The sequence below is a fragment of the Schistocerca piceifrons genome, chromosome 5 (genome assembly GCF_021461385.2).
Source record: "Schistocerca piceifrons isolate TAMUIC-IGC-003096 chromosome 5, iqSchPice1.1, whole genome shotgun sequence".
NCBI lineage: Eukaryota > Metazoa > Arthropoda > Insecta > Orthoptera > Acrididae > Schistocerca > Schistocerca piceifrons.
Window position 1 is genome coordinate 237,716,203 of NC_060142.1, and position 21,405 is coordinate 237,737,607.

The 21,405-nt window shown below is 37.2% G+C and overlaps 1 protein-coding gene across 5 annotated transcripts in view; it reads left to right on the top strand.

Annotated features, from left to right (window-relative positions):
* The window catches only part of LOC124799225 (retinoic acid receptor RXR), a 137,786-nt gene extending 119,008 nt beyond the window's left edge, over positions 1 to 18,778 (top strand). For 4 of the 5 annotated variants that reach the window (XM_047262763.1, XM_047262761.1, XM_047262760.1 and 1 more), the window contains 2 exons: positions 4,083 to 4,307; positions 13,271 to 18,778. In XM_047262763.1, the coding sequence (XP_047118719.1) occupies positions 4,083 to 4,307; positions 13,271 to 13,521 (476 nt within the window). In that variant the 3' untranslated portion in view covers positions 13,522 to 18,778. The remainder of the gene's footprint in view (positions 1 to 4,082; positions 4,308 to 13,270) is intronic. The other variant, XM_047262764.1, reaches the window with a different exon arrangement.
* The last annotated feature ends 2,627 nt before the right edge of the window (positions 18,779 to 21,405 follow it).

Here is a 21,405-nt window from a genome sequence, read left to right on the forward strand (position 1 = left end):
AAAAGTCACACTAGCTTCCATTTTTTGTGAATTACAGTGATATTACTAAAAGTGTTCAATACACAAGACCTGCAGTATTTGAAGCGCATTTTAAAAGTCGTTAATGAATTCAAATTATTTAAATAAAATTCTTGACAGGTCTTCAAGTTGTGAAATCTGGTCATATACAAGGGATAGTCATCAAGTTTTAATTATTATAATAAAGTTTGTTTTGCAGGTAAATGTCTGCAGCCATTATACACACTGAAATCCCCATGCCACAGTACTGTTGCATATCATTAGAGGAGCCAAAGCAAGATGTAGTAGCCTATCTCCAATTTCTTAGTGGATTGCTGTGGTTCTGTGGCACAAAGATTTCAATGTTTACCATGCCTACAAACATGTACCTACAAACAAACAAAAAATTAATTACATAACTTTATTTTTGAAGGTGATCATTGAAACTTTACAATTACATTTAATAGTACCAAAACATAACAGATTTCAAGTTAAATTATAATGCTCATTTCTCATAATGCGACACCATGACACTATTACTAAAGGCTGAACGAGGATGGGGGGGGGGGGGGGGGGTCAGCTTGATAAACTGCATTTTCATTAAAATACATATTCCTCATAGTGCTGCACTGTAAATTCTGAGATAGCATTGTTAGTAGGAATTAGAACAATATTGCAAGCATTTCAGTTTAAACACTTGCTTGAAGCAAAGAAGGAGAAGATTCAGTGATATTAACATGTTATGAATCTGTGAATCAGAATTCCACCACTACAGGAAGTTAATAGTGATATCTTCATGTTAGAGATTCAAATTTTTACAGTACATTGATTCACTGTAGACAGATGTTTCATAAGGCCACTTTTAATGAAGACAGAATTTTAATTTTAAACACACACACACACATATTTACTTTCTCAATCTACATGAAAATGTAAACTTAACTTTTGTTTCCTGTTGCTCTTTATGTCAGTAGATTCATTTAAAAACTGTTTTATTGTTACCTATCAGAATTAAAGGCACATAATATCCTCAGTTTGGTCAGTGTTAGGATTCCCTCCTTCAAAGTACCCCTTTTATAATTGTTATGGTAACAATAGATTGACTTCATGCAACAAAGTAAGTCTGGAGGAATGTAATAGGTGCTTATCTGTTTTCTACATAAAAGTATGACTGCACAATTACAGAACCTTCACAGTTGGAACGAGTACGTTCGGATTGTGTGCTTCCCTTGTTATGTTGATTGTTAATATAAGTGCAGTTGTTCGGCCATATTACAATTTTCATGTGGACAATACAAGTGTTTCTTCTCATTGGATGTCTGAAGTTGTTTCTTTGCTTTCACCGAGTTAATCAGACCTTGCCAATAACAACTCAGTCACCACAATTTCTGTCATTTTCATTGGCTATATGCTATTGTAAGCTTAGCAGCCATTTTCATGGCAGTGTTTTCCTTATTATAGATAACAATCCTCATTAATTCTCTTATCAGTAAGATAATGTTTCCTTCCATACATGTGTGTAGCAAGTAAAATATTCCCGTGCTGTCATGAAGTTAGATACAGTAGTTTATGAAACCCCTAGTAAGTTTCTGACTGCCATCAAGTTGACAAACAGTGACCTAATCTGTATATCTCAAGATGACAGTAGGTCAGTGTGAAATTACGGTGGTGACATAAAAGTGGTTTTAATTGCCCAGATATAATGCCAGCACATCATTGGAAAATAAATACTCCAGAAATGAGGTATTTACAATATGGCATACATATTCTTCTGCTAGGCTTCTCTTTATTTATGTTATTAGTGGACACTCAGATATTATCTAAAAGTTGGAGAAACTTTGGAATGGGAGATGGACATATGTTTCATTCTTAGCAGCAGCTTAGTTTTTACTGTTTCTTCTGTGTTGACAGAGACAAATAAAAAGCATGAGAGTTGAGCATATAGAGCATATTGAATTATAAAGTTCAAGAATTGCTTTTGTAAATTCATTTTAATTCACATGGTAAGCATCATTTTTCTTTCTTGTCCTACTGAGTCTCTAAATATGTTTGTAATAAATTTATAATGAAAGGATTTCAGTCCATGCATCAGTTGGTAAATAAGCTTTACATAGTTAGCAACAGTTATTAATGTGTTATACCATCAGTGAAAATGGGGGGGGGGGGGGGGGGGGGGTCTCGGTGGGGGAACCAAAAGTATGTAGTTAGAGTGGTATCAAATCTTCTAGTGACTGCCCCCGCTGATGTATCATTAAGAGTGCTAGATGATTATATAGTTGAAATTTTTATTTCAGTTTTTACATATGCTTTATGAAACATTGCTCTTTGTTTATGAATACAGATGGATAGTTTCCATAATACCGGTTGCATTTAATAAGAAAGACTGCAACAGAATGATTGGAAGTGAATCAGTGTTCATTTTTGCAGAGAAAACTGATATTAATTTTTTTTTTATTTACGGTACCGTTATTTAAAGGCCTATGGACTAAAACAGGTTATAAGTAGATCATAATATGGGAAGCATTTCCACGAGTTAACTGTACTTCATTGAGCCTTGTTATGGTTGATAATTACTCTGTGCAGAATATATGTTGCACAGAGTACATATAAGCAAAAAATTTGTTTTCCCGATCCTGACCCAAGTTTGAACTATATATCATGCTTTTGTGTTACCATTTATGTATTTCTCAGAATAAGGTTTATGTTTGATTTTTTTCTCACGTAGATAATTTTCTTTACCATTTTTCACCTAGAGATCATCATCTTGACAAACACTGTTTGATAGGTGTAGTTACACCTACCCTCATATGAGTTAATAGTTTACGTGTCTGATAATTGCTTTTTTTATTATTTCTTATTCCAAGAAAGACTAAACTCATACATTTTTAGTAGAAGGAAACTTAATTTTATTTTATAAATTGCTGCTTATAAGCTGGTTCATAGACTTAAAATTAACAGACTAAAGTATTTGGACATTTTGCAAATGGTCAATTATCATTTATAAAATTTACAACTAGTAATTTATTTGCAATCGTTAGCCATAAAATGCAAGTAGTATCTTCGTCAAAGCCTTTTTAACATAATATATCGCAAGTGTATGATCACTTAGGGTACTTAACAATGCTTGTCGGTTTTAGACGCTTCCATGAGCAGCGTCCAACAGTACTACTTTAAACTTCCTCAGCTATTTCCTCTCTCATTTATAATGAGAAAACTCTTTATTCTTAGAGATCTCCCTCAAAGGAACTACACCATAGAAACTTCTATGTCCTTTTTTGTTGAAACAAGTGCTCCATTTCTAGTTCCAGTAAAGCCATTGGGTGTAAAACTCCTAATCTTAGTGAGTGGTTGACTTCCCTCATACCGTCAACGGCATTCCAGCTGGGATTTTCCGTTGCATTACTAAGAACTAAATTTCTGCTGAAAAATATGTTTCTTTCTATTGTGTTTAAATTGTTTATCATCATACGTACTTTCATTTAATTGTGTCATTGTTTATACACATGTATTTCCACATGCTGTGTTATTTTTTGTGATTAAAAAAAAGACAGTGCAATAAGTGAAAGCCGGAGTTAAAGCTCTTATTTCCTCAGCCCATAATAATTGCTTATGATTTTGTCATTTTGTATGCTTCAGCATGTGTTGGTCCTAATTAGTCATAAATTCATATAAAGTAATACCAAACTAGAGTTCAGTGTCATGTTTCGGTTTTACTAATTGGACATCCAAGTCATTCAACTGTGGGCTGAAAAAGATAAAATAGGTGAAGACTGCTGTGAGGATTTGTTATTTGCATGTGGTAATAAAGATCAAGTGGATCATTAAATAAGATGAGATACTTAAAAATTGCCTGTTCTACTGGAATATTTAACAGAAAATATTATATGAATGAGACAAATTGGAGTCAGTATATGTATATGAGGGAGAAAAACATAATTATTAGAGGGCAAAATAAATGTAAGAATGAAAAATTGTCATACATTTCCATCTTCATGTTGATTTATTTTATATTAAGACATGTATACATTTTTGGCCAGTTTAACAAATGTATTCATTGTTTTTAGTTTGAAATTATTTTGTTACAGGTTGGAATGAGCTGCTAATTGCAGCATTCTCACATCGATCTGTAGATGTTAAAGATGGTATAGTACTTGCCACTGGACTCACAGTGCATCGAAATTCTGCCCATCAAGCGGGAGTGGGCACAATATTTGACCGTGTTTTGACAGAATTGGTGGCAAAGATGAGAGAAATGAAAATGGATAAAACAGAACTTGGCTGCTTGAGATCTGTAATTCTTTTCAATCCAGGTAAGCATTATTTGGGAGCTGTGAAAATAGTCTCTATAAACACCTTTCTTTCCTGCTGCCCCCCCCCCCCCCCCAAAAAAAAACCTTCTTTCCCATCTCTCCCTCCGTGTGTGTGTGTGTGTGGGGGGGGGGGGGGGGGGAGCATGTATCATGTATCATAAGATAGGTTAGTTGCTATATGCAGTAGTTTCTTTTTTACATAAAATTCTGGGTGAAGGCAGGTCACAAGACAATCCACCAGTTTCTTAACATTTTTCTCATGTACTGAAAATCAAAAGTTATTGAAGCAGCTACCATTATTTTTATTTAGCAGTGTAAAAACGTATAAGATTAGTATTAATTCTAGCAAAGGAAAATTTAGTTGAGAATACTTAAAATTGCAAGACAAGTAGAGTGGCTGTCCGGTAATTACCTTCAGGAGGTGAAGTTCCTAGTACTACTGATGGAAATATTTAAAACAGAAAGCACTAATCCTAGCATTTGGAGCTTCTGTATTCGTTTTCAGGGAGCAAAGAGGGAGTGGTTTGGATGGATTGAAAAAAGAAGGCAAGGTGCTGAAATCCTAGGTTAAGACAGATGTACATATTATGCAAAAGAGGAGAGAGAAAGTGTCAGAAAAAAGGATAGTAGGTCAAAAATAGTACATTAATTAGAACTGTTTTAACTTCAGTTTAGAGGTGATAAAAGGGGTGGATTGAGAGTTAATGTGAGGTAAAGAGGAAAAAAATGAGTGCAATGCATAATACAGTTAAGAAGTAAACTGGAAACGTAGGTGGATTAACCCTTACAACAGACAGGCAGGAAGGATTTCTGGAATAAGCAAGGCTTAAATTTTCAGCTGCAGTCCCAAAAGTACTGTTTATCAATTTCAGTACATAGTACAAGCTAACAAAAAATGGTTGTCACTTCTTTTGATATACATGTTTACTGATCTGTATTTTCTACATAGTCTTCACATAACATAACCGAATGGGACAGACGGAGCCACTTTACACAACTTACACAAAAATATTTTGTTGTATTGTCTTTGCGTTTATAACAACCACCTCATTTGCTTTCTGGTACAACCTTCTCATGGGTAATTCCAGATACCCACGCTGCCAGTTGGCAAATGTTCCCCAAGAGAGTCTTTTTGTTAGCTCTGTCCCATGTGTGCTTTTATCCATTCCAAACCCAGTTGCTTGAGAAATAGCCCTCTTGATATATCCAGTCTTGTGTTTGCTAGTATAAATGCATTTGTAGTATACAGTGCAATGTTCACAATGGCATAAGACATGGACTATGGCCATTGTCTTGTTTGCCTTTCTTCATTATATTCTGAACACATGGCATCAACTACATCCACTCACATTACCTGTTTCTTCACTGATTTTATTGTTTGTTTGCATTAATGATGCTAAAATTACACATTTATTTTTCTTCAGCACATGTGACACCAATGTGAAATTGTCATTAAATCCAAATTTGGGTGAATGGATTTCTCTTTTCATGGAAGAAAGAATTCTAAAGGATTTCTCTTTTATTTTCGTGCAGTGTTTCAACAAGTGTAAGATTACAAAATGTCAAAAGTTTTCTAGCAAGAGTGTAGCTTATGAACCAGTTATCAAGGGTAATATTCCTTCTTGTTCTCTTCACTGGCTCTAAAAGTCTGAACACATCATCAGCTGTGTTACTCATTGGGAACAAACCTGAAGGTTGTTGTCCCACATATACTTCTAAATTCTCTACATAGTGTCCTTTTACATCTGTTGTGATAAATATTTTGATCCCATACTTTCCAGATTTTGAAGGAATGAGCATTCTGAAAGGACAATGTCCCCAAAAAGTTAACAATAATTCATTGACTGTAAGGTAGTCACATCTTGATTAATGATTTCTGATTTTTGTGAATCCCTCCATAACACCACATACAGGGGCCAAATTATCACTCTTTCTGTGTTTCTGTCTTGTGTGACTATTGTCTGACCTAACACATCTCAAAAGAAAATGGAACCTTCACAATGACCTGTGGGAAAGGAAGATTCCTGTCCCTGTGCCACAAGTGTCCCAAAATTCTTCCACATTCATTTTGCCTCTGTGAAGAATGCCAGAAATGTACAAAATTCTCAAAAAATACCTTGAACTCATCTTTTTTTCAGTATTTGGGTCAACCTTTAAAAAGAGATTTTATGTGATCCATGTAAGTATTTGTGCTTTCTATTATCAAATCGAGCAAATTGTCGTTAATGCACTGTTTCCAGGCCTTGGCAATGGTGTTAGCATATCTGGCTTCTACACTGCCACCAGGTAAATGTGTAATTATATTGCGAGATTTAGTACGGACATTTTCATCGGGAACATTTTTCAGGATTTACTTTGTCTGTCTCTCAACAAATCGCTGGGTGATGATTCCGTGGAATAGGGACTGGAACCAACCACACTAGTTGATAGAGAATCTTGATTGTTGATTTGTAAGTGTACTCACATTTCTGACAGGAATCATGGTGCCATCTTCACTGTCCAGCTGTTCATCGCTCATATCACTTTCATGTGTCATGATCACTTTCAGGAACTAAATTGTGATTTATGTCCGAATCGTCATTATCACATTCAAATAACAGTTCTTCAGTTGTCTCCTCATTCAGTGTGTGCTGCCTAGCCATTTTCAGGCAGATAAAGTAACAAGTGCAAAAGTAGAAAAAGCTAATGTAAACAAACTGGGTCTGAGACCCAGAGTACATTTCTTGCCGTGTCAACAAACAAATGGCTAACAAAGAGGAATGATGAAACAGGTAGAGACCTGTGGGAACATTAAGTGAAAGCTACAGTGAATGGCTTATTCATAAACCATATACTCTCACAAATATTTTGAAAACAAAATCTGCCTGTGTCTAAGAGAGACAGTCCATCTGTTCCAGTATTAATAAAGGTCATGGATGATGCAAGGATATGTTGGAGAGCAGTTTCTGTACCCTGTGTTCAAGGAGGATACAAATTGCACATGTGGTGTAGCAAATTTTCAGATCTCTTGAGTCAAATTACATGGGAAACATCATGAGTGGTTTCAAGTGTTGCTCTATCTCTGATGATGTAGAATTTACCAAGGATAAGATTGAAGGAAGTAGTGGTGTGTGGATGCTTGAGGCAGGTTTTAGTAGAGGAATGATTGCAGGAGTAAGAACTTTGATATACAGTGATAATGTGATATATTCGTATGGTTTTACAAGGATATAGTGGATATGTGAAAAGGGTATCAGTGAGAGATGATCTCGTCTCGGGATATGATTTTAAAAAGTCAGAGTTTCGTGCTCCATTCCTCCAATAAACCTCCTTACACCCTTGAAATGTATTGACGCCTGGGTGGTGAGGGAGGTGGGGCATCTTGCTTCTGATTATTTTGAAAATTTGTAGCATACTTCCAAGCAGTTTCATGCTCTATTCCTCCAATAAACCTCTCTCACACCCTTGACGTCCCTTGTATAATTTTCCTGCAATTTTTATTTGATTTTGTACAGCTCTGTCACATCTCTCAGTCTGAAAATTTTAATTGAGACTCGCGGGTAGTATGCCATGAGATACAGAAGCAAGTAGTAATACGCACAGATGGAATTCTACGTGAACAAGGCAGCTGATTTTTTTTCCTTTTGAGCAAGACGACCTACATGCCATGTTCTTTGCCAAACTCTTTTAAAGAGGTTGCTGCCGTAAGTAGTGTTGTCTTCTTCAGTTCACTAAACTGGCTTTTTGACCTTCTTTTACAGTATTTGCCTTACCTTATTTTGTTATCTGTCTGTGATTGTTACCTTCTCTTACTGTTTGCCTGTTATATTTTTGGTATTTCATTGTTATCCTTTGTCCAGTATTGTAATTCTCACTGTCACAATTTTTGATTCTGTATAGCTGTTTCCAATAGAGACAGAGCACTTGCTATATTGTTGGAGAAATGGCAGAAGTGAAGGTGGAGAGTTGGAATGCATGGTGTGTAAATGCACATTCATTTACAAGAAGAACATTGTAATCGAATTTGAGCACTCCGTTTTTTATTGCATTTGCAAAATTAACCATAAACAGATTGAAGGTCAAGTAGTTGCCCAAAATTTTAAAATGTAGCCAGTGGCAAAATTGGTAGCCTCGTTGCAACCATTCCACCTTGTCTATCTTCATTATTTTAAATTGCTTATTCTATAAACCAACCATTATATAAAGTAGACCACAAGTTGCACTTTTGTGAAAGCAGAGGCTTTTCAGTGTTTCTAATATCACTAAGAACAACTGGAACCTAGAAATTTATCCATGTTTAAATCCTTAAGTAATTGAAAGGAGGATATAAGATGAACATCAACAAAAGCAAAACGAGGATAATGGAATGTAGTCAAATTAAATCGGGTGATTCTGAGGGAATTAGATTAGGGAATGAGACACTTAAAGTAGTAAAGGAGTTTTGCTATTTGGGGAGCAAAATAACTGATGATGGTCGAAGTAGAGAGGATATAAAATGTAGGCTGGCAATGGCAAGGAAAGCGTTTCTGAAGAAGAGAAATTTGTTAACATCCAGTATTGATTTAAGTGTCAGGAAGTCGTTTCTGAAAGTATTTGTATGGAGTGTAGCCATGTATGGAAGTGAAGCATGGACGATAAATAGTTTAGACAAGAAGAGAATAGAAGCTTTCGAAATGTGCTACAGAAGAATGCTGAAGATTAGATGGGTAGATCACATAACTAATGAGGAGGTACTGAATAGGATTGGGGAGAAGGAAGAGGAGTTTGTGGCACAACTTGACTAGAAGAAGAGATCGGTTGGTAGGACATGTTCTGAGGCATCAAGGGATCACCAATTTAGTATTGGACGGAAGCGTGGCAGGGTAAAAATCGTAGAGGGAGACCAAGAGATGAATACACTAAGCAGATTCAGAAGGATGTAGGCTGCAGTACATTGGGAGATGAAGGAGCTTGCACAGGATAGAGTAGCATGGAGAGCTGCATCAAACCAGTCTCAGGACTGAAGACCACAACAACAAGTAATATGTTCTAAATTCTCAACTTTCATTGTCATTTGTGTATTAGTGAGTGGTCTTGATACACTGGGGTTATCAGAGTAAGTCAAAAAGAAATGCTGCCTCATCCTCCTCCTCCTCCTCCTCCTCCTCCTCCTCCTCCTTTTCCCCAAATGCAACTATACAGGTTCAAAACCACAATGTTTATGATTAATTTATGACTTTTCAACATCATCCATTTTCTCAGTTTAGCTCCATCTTTTAACAAGGAAATTTATTCCAATGTGGTAAAGTGCATTATCCTGCTTCTGGAGCCACTTCACACAGACGTTGTTGCAGTGAATCCCTTGATGAACATTTAGAAGCTCATACAGATGGACATCTGATAGTGCCACGTTAGGGCAGTATGGGGGATGAGGCAAGGCTTCCCATTCAATTTTCACAATCTCTTCAGTGGTATGATGACTGGTGTGTGGTCTTGCATTGGTACCCAGGTTGCACAAACCTTTGAGTATCCCAGCTGTTGAGTAATCGTCGTCACACTGCCTTTGTTGAGAGGGGGGGGGGGGGGGGGGTAATGTGACACAAATCATGTGCAGTCATCAGGCAGTCATGGCGAATGATGCTGTAGACTCGCTGAATGTTGTGTGGAGTCGCAGCAGTCACCAGCCTGCTGCTCTGTGTTTCGTCAGCCAATGATGATTGTTCTTCAGCTTTGTTACAGCCACAAACCATTCTTTCACGAATGTGAACGAGCTTTTCACCTTCTATTACCAAGAATTTTATCGCAGAGCTGTATGAACATTGATGTTGGCCATTTTGTAAGTGACTGCAGTATTGACCTCTGTTGACACACAAAGTTACTACTGCAGTGGATTGGAGAAACATTTTTGCAGAATACTCCCAAACACAAATTTTTCATTTAACACACTTTATTTAAGGAGAAAGAAAAGAAGGCATTACTGCTTGACTGGCCATATTTACAGGAATATAATAATTGCTGTGAATTGGGGCTTGAACATGAGAACGTAGTCTTTGGCATTACGCTGGAAGTCCATTTTATCAAGACTAGAGGAGAAAAAGAGGGGAGAGAGAACATGTTAGAGGTTTTAAGGATAGAGAAAAGACAATATCTGTAAATATATCTGCGTACCTAATGTAGGAAAGAGAAAAATGTTACGAAAATCGTGGTTGTGTTCTTCGTAATTCACATGCTTGGGTTTTATCTGTTACAATGTTGCACCAATCACAGAACTGGAATATATTGTTACAAATGAATGTGCATCCGAAAAAATGTCTTGCGCATTCTTAATGTGGTGGTGGTGGTGGTGGTGGTGGTGGTGGTGGTGGTGGTGCTAGTAGTAGTAATCACTTAAACTGCTTGTTCTGCATTTCCTCTGTGTCTGTTTTATCCTCCACCGCATGCGTCAACCATCCCTTCCACATTCTCAGATTTTCCTCTGTTTGCCTCCCCCCTCTCTTTCACACCAAGGGAGGTGACACATTGGCTTCTACACTGAAATGGTATTTGGGAGGATGGAGTTTGCAATCCCCATCTGGCCATTTCAGATATAAGTTTTCCTCGATTTCCGTAAATCACTTCACACAAATGCTGCCTAATCCGAGCTTCTACGATGCTAAACCCGAAATATCTCTCTCTCTCTCTCTCTCTCTCTCTCTCTCTCTCTCTCTCTCTCTCTCTCTCTCTCTCTCTCCCCCTCTCTCTCTCTCTCTCCCCCTCTCTCTCCCTCCCTCCCTCCCTCCCTCCCTCCCTCTGTGGTACAACAACCAAGTTAGAAAACTGCTGCGGAAGCAAAGGGAACTTCACAGCAAACATAAACATAGCCAAAGCCTTGCAGACAAACAAAAATTACGCGAAGCGAAATGTAGCGTGAGGAGGGCTATGCGAGAGGCGTTCAATGAATTCGAAAGTAAAGTTCTATGTACTGACTTGGCAGAAAATCCTAAGAAATTTTGGTCTTATGTGAAAGCGGTAGGTGGATCAAAACAAAATGTCCAGACACTCCGTGACCAAAATGGTACTGAAACAGAGGATGACAGACTAAAGTCCGAAATACTAAATGTCTTTTTCCAAAGCTGTTTCACAGAGGAAGACTGCACTGTAGTTCCTTCTGTAGATTGTTGTACAGATGACAAAATGGTAGATATCGAAATAGACGGCAGGGGGATAGAGAATCAATTAAAATCGCTCAAAAGAGGAAAGGCCGCTGGACCTGATGGGATACCAGTTGGATTTTACACAGATTACGTTAAGGAACTTGTCCCCCTTCTTGCAGCGGTGTACCGTAGGTCTCTAGAAGAGCGTAACGTTCTAATGGATTGGAAAACGGCACAGGTCATCCCCGTTTTCAAGAAGGGACGTCGAACAGATGTGCAAAACTATAGACCTATATCTCTAACGTCGATCAGTTGTAAAATTTTGGAACACGTATTATGTTCGAGTATAATGACTTTTCTGGAGACTAGAAATCTACTCTGTAGGAATCAGCATGGGTTTCGAAAAAGACGGTCGTGTGAAACCCAGCTCGCGCTATTCATCTACGAGACTCAGAGGGCCATAGACACGGGTTCACAGGTAGATGCCGTGTTTCTTGACGTCTGCAAGGCGTTCGATACAGTTCCCCACAGTCGTTTAATGAACAAAGTAAGAGCACATGGACTATCAGACCAATTGAGTGATTGGATTGAAGAGTTCCTAGATAACAGAACGCAGCATGCCATTCTCAATGGAGAGAAGTCTTCCAAAGTAAGAGTGATTTCAGGTGTGCCGCAGGGGAGTGTCATAGGACCGTTGCTATTCACAATATACATAAATGACCTTGTGGATGACATCGGAAGTTCACTGAGGCTTTTTGCAGATGATGCTGTGGTGTATCGAGAGGTTGTAACAATGGAAAATTGTACTGAAATGCAGGAGGATCTGCAGCAAATTGACGCATGGTGCAGGGAATGACAATTGAATCTCAATGTAGACAAGTGTAATGTGCTGCGAATACATAGAAAGGTAGTTCCCTTATCATTTAGCTACAAAATAGCAGGTCAGCAACTGGAAGCAGTTAATTCCATAAATTATCTGGGAGTACGTATTAGGAGTGATTTAAAATGGAATGATCACATAAAGTTGATCGTTGGTAAAGCAGATGCCAGACTGAGATTCATTGGAAGAATCCTAAGGAAATGCAATCCGAAAACAAAGGCAGTAGGTTACAGTACACTTGTTCGCCCACTGCTTGAATACTGCTCAGCAGTGTGGGATCCGTACCAGATAGGGTTGATAGAAGAGAGAGAGAAGATCCAACGGAGAGCAGCGCGCGTCGTTACAGGATCATTTAGTAATCGCGAAAGCGTTATGGAGATGATAGATAAACTCCAGTGGAAGACTCTGCAGGAGAGACGCTCAGTAGCTCGGTACGGGCTTTTGTTGAAGTTTCGAGAACATACCTTCGCCGAGGAGTCAAGCGGTATATTGCTCCCTCCTACATATAATTCACGAAGATACCATGAGGATAAAATCAGAGAGATTAGAGCCCACACAGAAGCATACCAACAATCCTTTGTTCCAGGAACAATATGAGACTGGAATAGAAGGGAGAACCGATAGAGGTACTCAAGGTACCCTCCGCCACACACCGTCAGGTGGTTTGTGGAGTATGGATGTAGATGTAGATGTAGATGAACCCCTGCCCCTTGTCTCCTCCTCCAATCTACTGTTAACCAGCTGTTATCTCCAACAAAGATATCATATTTCCTAAATCAAAAAATTTTGTTGTGGACATAGCCATGCTTCTTGCCATAATGAGGATAGATTTAAATGTGTTGTTACTCTGTTGTTTTCAGTTTTAAAAATTTTTCCCTACATAATGTGTTCATTTTGTTGTAGAAATGTTGTAGTTTATTCATTTATAATCATATTTTATGCACTCATGTTTTATTCCTGAAACACTTCATAAATTCTGTATATTGTTGCAGAGGTGAGGGGTTTGAAATCTGCCCAGGAGGTGGAACTTCTTCGTGAAAAAGTATATGCAGCTTTGGAAGAATATACTAGAACAACACACCCTGACGAACCAGGACGATTTGCGAAACTTCTGCTTCGTCTGCCTTCTTTACGTTCCATAGGCCTTAAGTGTTTGGAGCATTTGTTTTTCTTTCGCCTTATTGGAGATGTTCCAATTGATACGTTCCTTATGGAGATGCTTGAATCGCCTTCGGATTCATAATTCGCTTTCTGTTGATACAACGAAGAGACTTGTCTGTCCAAACTCAGATCTTAAAATATGCTCAAATGAAATTAAATTGGCAATGGATCATGTTGTGCACTTCATGCTTTATCAGTTGGTTTTATGAGGGAACAGATTCAATAGAAATGCGTTATTTTTTGAATGAAGTGTTTTTATATTTTTTCCATTGTAAATGTGTGCTCAAAATACTGAGATAAATTTATAAATTTGGTTCCCTTTGTGGGTCTCTCAGTTTCATCTAGTACATGTTCATTTGTCAGTCATACGAAAATGTAGCAGGATGGTCCATCATGTGCTTCAGATTTCACTTGTAGGTCAAGAAACAGACATGCTTAAGGCATTAGGTTGCCACCCTCAAACAGACTATATTTCATCATCTGACAGGTGCATTAGAATGTTTTCTGCATATCTGTTCTTGTATATTATATTCATTTTATGTCTTGACTCAGGATGGGTATAATAAACTCACGTGTTTAATCACACAGGTAACATTTGACTTTCTTTGTAATATTGTCAGTGGCTTTGTTTATGTATCCATTTTATACAGTTTGTCATTCTTTGTGCTGTATTTATATTTTGTGGGAATTAGAATTGGAGGAGGAAAAGCAAAAAATATATTTTAAATACTGGAATTCTCTATCTTTGTGGTATAGTTCAATAGGTACAGACTAGTTTGAGAGGTAAACTGAAACGTTACTTGTTTGAAGCTGAGCATGCCTGCTCAATGCAAAAGACCACATTTGTACACAACTGCAGTTAGTTTTCTGGTTTGGTATACCAAGATATGGGATGTGCTGAGACAACTTTCCCTAGTTCACATGTACCAAGCTAGAACTCCACAGAGTGGCTCCATAAACCCATAAAGCAGTTAATGAATTTCATAAAAGAGGAGATCGTGCAGATTACATTTTGACTTGCCTTATACAGGGTGTAAAGGGTATAAGTGCAGATATTTCTGTTGGTTAGTGAAGTCAGTGTACTGAACAATATCACATCAGTATGTATGTCATTTGCAGACTAATAATTCTAGCTATGATAAGACAAATGTTTTTAGGTTGGTTAGTACCTCCAACTATGTGTGGCAAGAGCAAGCCATTAATACTCATTTTCCCTGGGCAGCAGGTTAGGTGTTGAAGTGCGGATGTGTGGACACAAAATGGTTAGTCTACATTGATAGGTGTGGTCAACTTAGTGGTGCAGTTACAACTGTGCAAAAAACATCAGGTAGCAAATCATGTTACTTGTTTATGGGAAGACTGTTTGACAAAGAGAAAAACAACCAACACACTGCTGTATGTACATATTAAGATACCACAAATAAAAATATCTGCACTTACGCCGGTTACACACTGTGTACACTAGCTTATCTGCTGAAAGAGTTTTCTCTCAGCATGCTGAGGGACTTCAGCAGTAGTCGCAAGATATTCCCATTGCAGTCATATTTAAGAACCGTAGGAAGGGTGTTATTTGGATTATTATTGCAGTGATTTTTAAGTGACTGCTATTTCAGAACTTCTGTATTGTGTCTTACAATTAACGCTCTCAAGTATATGTTGCTTATGCTTAAAGATGAAGCATGTGTTGTTGTGTTATGTACTGTTGTCCTCTGCTAAGATCTACTACATTAAGATCAACTTTTGCCATATTAGGAAATTTACTGTCCTACAGTCTGGTAATTCCAGAGTGCAAACAAGAAACAATAATGAGGAATGGCAACTGATCCCCTTATGCATAGTGATGTAATGCACAAACAGATGTGTAACAACATACAGATGCCACTAGCTTTGAAACTACTGCTTTTTTCTAGTGTAAGCACTTTTTCTGAAGGTATGTCCACAGAATGCCTCTTTCCTGGTATGCAGCTGCTGAGGCATGCGAACAAAAGTGCAAGTGCAAAAATTAGTGGAAAGAACGCATGTACACATGCGTGTCTTTGTGTCTGCATGTTTCCTATACATCCATTTCTTTGCTTGACAGTTTGTGCTGTGTTTGTGATGAAAGGTGACAGTAGTAGTGCACACAGGGTAACTGTGTGTAAAACAGTATCTAAATGTCAGATGTATAAGAAATACAAAGTGATGGCAACATTTAGTTTGCAAATTTCATGAGGTCACAGCAAGATTTAAGATTTTCTGCTTGGTAACTGTAAGAGTAAGGCTGGCAATAACATTTCGTTGGCTGGAAAATAGAGACCTACAGACCAGTTTGAGCTATTAATTTCACATAAAAAAACAATTTCCGTGATTATTCCTGAAACTGAGAAATGCTTAAGGGAGGTTGTTAGTCATTCTGTGAAGGTTGTCTTTCAGTGAGTCACTTATATTTAATTTTATAAAAAGTTGTTCTCACAACTTCAATTAAAAATTATTATATAAAGATTGACTGACAATTTCAGTAATGCCATAGACCCAAGAATAGACTAGAGGGTAGTTGTTTTTCCCAATTTTGTATTACCAGTGTTCTTGCTTTTCAGTTCCTAGTATGTGGTTGAGCAAAGCCACTTATTCCATCTTCTCCTTTGTTCAGATGCCAGGCTCCCCAACTGTGCTATTAAGTCGCCATTACATGAATATTTGTCCACAGATTTCATACGCATTTTTCATAAATTTGTAAGGTGCTGCTTCTCTGTTTTCCTACTTTGAGACTTGTCTCTTACTTTACAGTAATATGATTGGAGACTTTTTATCTAATACTTGAAACTCACGGCATCACATCTCAAATTTTTATTGAAACAGTCCTTAGAAGCAGCATTCCATATGACGTATCTTTGTCTGTAATATTTTATAAATTTCCCCATGCTTTCTGTGGAGTCAACATAACCTCAACACACTACACAATGAAACCCACATGGACCGTAGTTGCCTGTCATTTGCTGAGCAGTGCAAGAGATTTCCACCAAACCTGGAAAGCAATGGACTTTCATGCACAGCCTTCACTTTGAGGAAATTACACATGCACAAAAGCACAGGCATAGTTGTGCTATTGGAAATGTAAACTCTTGCACAAACTTGAACAGAAAAAAAGGCATCATGTGGACATACCTTTTCACACACAACTACAAAAAGTGCCGCCAGATAGTGGCTGTGATGACACTGTTGTGGCTGCTGTTGGTGGATGTATTTGGTTGTCTAAGTGGTGACGTATGTGAGGTGCTGAGTGGACAATGAAAAACAGCTTATCTCTGACTTACTGTCCCCCTCCCCATCACTTATTGGTTGACTACAAGTGAGTGGTTGCATTTTCAAATTTTTGTTTCTTGTCTTTTGTTGTTCTTGTGCTTGATGAGACACCTCTCTTTGGTTTGAGATGATACTGCTGGAAAGAGAAAATTGTCTGTTAGCAATGTTTGATAGTGTAATGGATGTAAGAGATTTATCTTTCATTCATCTGAAAAAATGAAGTAGGAATAGTAAACAAAAGAATGTATTTTCCAACAACAAAAACCTGCGAGAAACATAGAAAATTGGAGGGAAAGCTTATATCTTCTATTTATTATTATTGTTTGTTTGTGTATCATCCATTTCATGTGCTTGTAAGTTAGACTGGCCTTTTATTTTTGAGTGTCATTTTCAGAATAAATGTTCCATTTAATGTAATAAATTTGTGCTTGATAACATACTTGTTTCAACTGGCATGTAATACAGTACAATAGTCATTAAGGTTGTCATTGATATTAAAGCACACCCTTCAAATTTAATGGATGTTTCTGATCACATGTCATCTACATAATTCAATGAATATTTTGTACATTTATTCAAATAGTAGTTCTACATTCCACTGGAAAATTTGTCATTCTTGCCATTAAGGACAAATATTTGTAGTCTAGGATCAATTCTGATATGTCAGGTGTGTGTTACTTTGTAGGAAATTGCTTTGAAATAACTAGTATATGTGTTGAAATACATCTGTAAAAGATAGGTTTCACTCCTATTTTGTCTGAATAATTCTGTTTCATTAAGCTACACCTTATGTAATGGTACATCATGTTCATTTAGTCATTTAGGAAGAAATACTTGTAGAACTTATGCAGAATTGTGGCTGTTACTAAAATCCTCTTGTGGTACTATTTCATGTAAACATTCATTTGCCAAATGTTCACATAAAATTACTTCATGAATGTTATAAAACAATTATATTCTGATCTTAATATATAATAGATTGTTGAGATATTGGCAAGCATTTAAAGGTAGGACTTACGCAGAGCAGTATAACAAAAGTAAAATATTTATAGATTAGATAATATTCAGTCTTTCAGGTAAAATTCTCCAGAGGACAGAAAATTTCAAATTTTGTCAGAAGTCATCAGAGATCATACTCCAGGTGTCTAATGAGGTTGATGGAGAAAGTGCATTCATTTTCAAGTACGGCACTGGCATGTAGTATCTATTCAGTATGTACTTAAGAGAGCCCTGCATTATTATAAAGAAGACACTGAGTTTATAATATCCTAGAGTCATGAAAGCTCTGATGGCCTTTGCAGAAAGCCATGCAAAATTTAATAATTTGTGCATTTTGTTTTGCATCCTTTGATACTTGTAACGTGTTGCCATTGAAAGTATTTGTGCTGTCAGAATTGCTGTGGACAATGAGAACTGACATGATCATGCTATGAAAAACTCATCACGAAGTTTAAATATTGTACTCATTCTGGAAACCTTAAAATATTGCAAATAGATACTGAGGCAAGTAAGAGATACTGAAACGATAAAGGCTTTAATTACAGTTCAAATTCCATGATTTATCAGCTTGATTTTGGTAGGACCTCTAGCCCATGAAATAAATCAGTGGCTCGCTTGTAGGGATATACAGTCTGTTGTTTTGAAGCGCAATTCTTTTATACTGTTGTAATTGGGTTTTTGAAAAGGAAATGCCTGTTTTGGAATGGAGAGAGATACTTATAGTCTGAGAATTTCCTGTAGGCTTAAAATCACAGACTTTATCAAATGAATATATTGCATAAGACTTGTTTAATATATCTGTTCATGTTATGTAAAAAGAAGTTTATCATTCTTAGTTCATTACACATGATGCATTTCAGTGCTGTGCTGTTTATATAGTTTTGTGGATGTTTTTCCACTGTCTTCCTGTTTTGTACAATATGTATTAAAATACTGTTGTGTATTTTCTGGACTTAATAATACGTTAATGCTGAGAAAAGATATAAGAATCACTTTGTAAAAACCTTTAAAGAACTACAAAATGCTATTGATGTTAATTGGATTTACAAGTTTTACTGTTAACTTTGATCAAATACATTAATCTGTTATTCTGTGCAAGAATAAAATGTTTAGCTATTAATGTTTACACTTTTTATTTTTAGTGGTAACTTTAATGTATACAAAAGATATAATTCAGGCAGATTAACATTGTGCTGAAAGAAGTACCTCGTATTTTTTACTTTAGTTATTTTACAGGAAAAAAGGATGAATCTCACTAAATGTGGTGATAACCTTGTTTTGCACTACATTGTACATAATAATAATAATCACTATCATTAAGACCTGCTCCTCAGCTCCAGGAGCACAGACCCCTTTAATGTATCACTGTTTTCAAAATAATGTACCAAAACAATCATTTAATAACCTGAAGATGCATAAATTCACTGTTTTGTTCCAATTCAAAAAGTTAGACAGGAAAAGTGGCTCAGTTTTTGGATAAGATTTGGTGTTGGACCTTTCTCTCATGGCATGCTGTGTTAAGGGCACAGCAATGCCAGTCATTTTGTAAACCACCACACTATTGTGAACTGACAGAACAATTGACTGGCAAGGGGCCTACAAAAGGTTTAATCAAATCTTGCATTTTCAATATCTGCACATTACTTCATATTTTAGGAGATAAAAACATGAGTATTTGACTATATAGCTGTATCTAATAGAAGACATGAAAATTCAAAGTACACAGAAGAATACTGATGTGGTAGCACAAGCTTACATCATTGGGGATGATGTCATACTGTTAACACTACAAAGTTTTCCAGTAACTAGAAGAAGAAATTAGTCATACAGTACTGGAAAGTTCTGGGTGGAATGCAAACGGGCGAGAATAATAACACTCACCATATAGTTTTTGCATTAAGTGGTAAATACACGTGTAAACAAGACTGAACAGGCAAACTTTCAGGTAATGACCTTCCTCAGAGCTAACAAAGCGCTTGTGCAGGGATCCCAGCTGTGTTTCTTTCCGCCGCACCATTGGTGTGAAATTATGAAAGTTTTGGAATTTTTTTTTAATGTACCTCATGCATATAAACTGGAAGCTCCCAACGTCTAAAGAAATCTGTGACTGGAAAATGCTTTGAATTAAGGCTATAGCAGCCATAGACGAGTGCTGTGCAAACCTTTCAAGATCGAGCTTCAAGAAGGGAATGTGCTCACTGGAAAAACTCTGGACAAAGTGTAATGTTATCCTTCCCAGTGAGCTGAATGGATCTGAAGTTCTTTGGTGCTTCCACCCAGATAACCTGATTGAAAAGTCAAGCTATTTTAATGGGCATCACTTTACATTTATGTCTGTATTCTGTAAACCACAGTGAAGTGTGTGGCAGAGGATACTTCCTATTCCTCACACAGAGCACAGGAGGAATGACTGCTGAAATGAAATGACACTGTGTGTGGTGTAATTTGTCTAATCTCATAATTGCTGTTCTTCCAGGAGCTAGTTTAACTTCGTAACTGCTGTTCCTGCAGAAACTGTAGTACAGTATATCCCCATGTTCATTACATAATATTTATTGTTGCAGTTTTGTAGGCTTTTGAAGGTGAGCTTACCTCTACCTTCATATACCCACCAGTAAAGATTTTTCAGCATTTCCATGGTGCTCATCCATAGGCAAAGAAGTCTGTGATGATTCATGCTGCTCTTCTGTGTATGTGCTCAATATTCTGTGTTAGTACTTTTTGATATAGGTACTGCACGCTTCAGCAATATTGTAGGATGGTGACCCAAGTGTTTCGTAAACAATCTCTTTTGCTGACTAACTACATTTTCCCAGTGTTCTACCAATAAACCAAAGTTTCCCACTTGGTTTACCTACAATTGAGTCACTTTGATCATTTCCATATCCCCACAAATTGTCAAACAAAAGTGTTTGTACGAGTTGAGAGAGTCAAATGGTGAATCACTGAGACTGCAGTCAGAAGTTACTAAGGTTTTTTGTGCAAACACTTTGCTAATAGTGCTTTATTGTAGAAAACTGCAAAAAGTGTAAGGCTACTGTTAATATTGTTGTTAATATAATACTTGAACAGCAGTGGTCTCAACACACTTTCCTGAGGCATGCCTGAAGTTACTTGTGCATTTCTGGATGAGTGTCAATCCATATGCAGGTGCAATTGTGGTTCCTGCTCAAGATGGACAAGAAAGTGGCTGTCCAAAAAAATAGAAATAAAACACTAAGTATAAGAGGTAAAGTGGTCCATCTACTTCGTGTCCAACTATTCTGTTCCATTTCTCACCATAGAGGCCCCAGTGTGGCCTCTACAATTAGTGACATAAGTGGAGGTGGCACCTGCAGTGGGATCCAGGACCACATCTATAGCTGCAGTATGTGGTTCAGTAGTATGGTTTCGGTGAGAATTTTTATTTTGGTGACCTTTCCATTTTCTTCTGTTCACGACCATGGTAAATAAATGGGAACCTGTAGATTTGTCACGGTTTAAACGGAATTAAGAAGAATACTATTCACAGCCAGTGAGATGTCATTATTGTAATTTAGTAGGTCATGAACTACCATACATGCAGACAGCACCAAATACACTTGTGAGACAAAATATTATGACCACTGCTCACCGTGAGGTTGATTGCCTCCAGTGGTGTTATGGGCATGTGTTGCAGTAAGAAAATAATGTAAGTGGAAGAGAG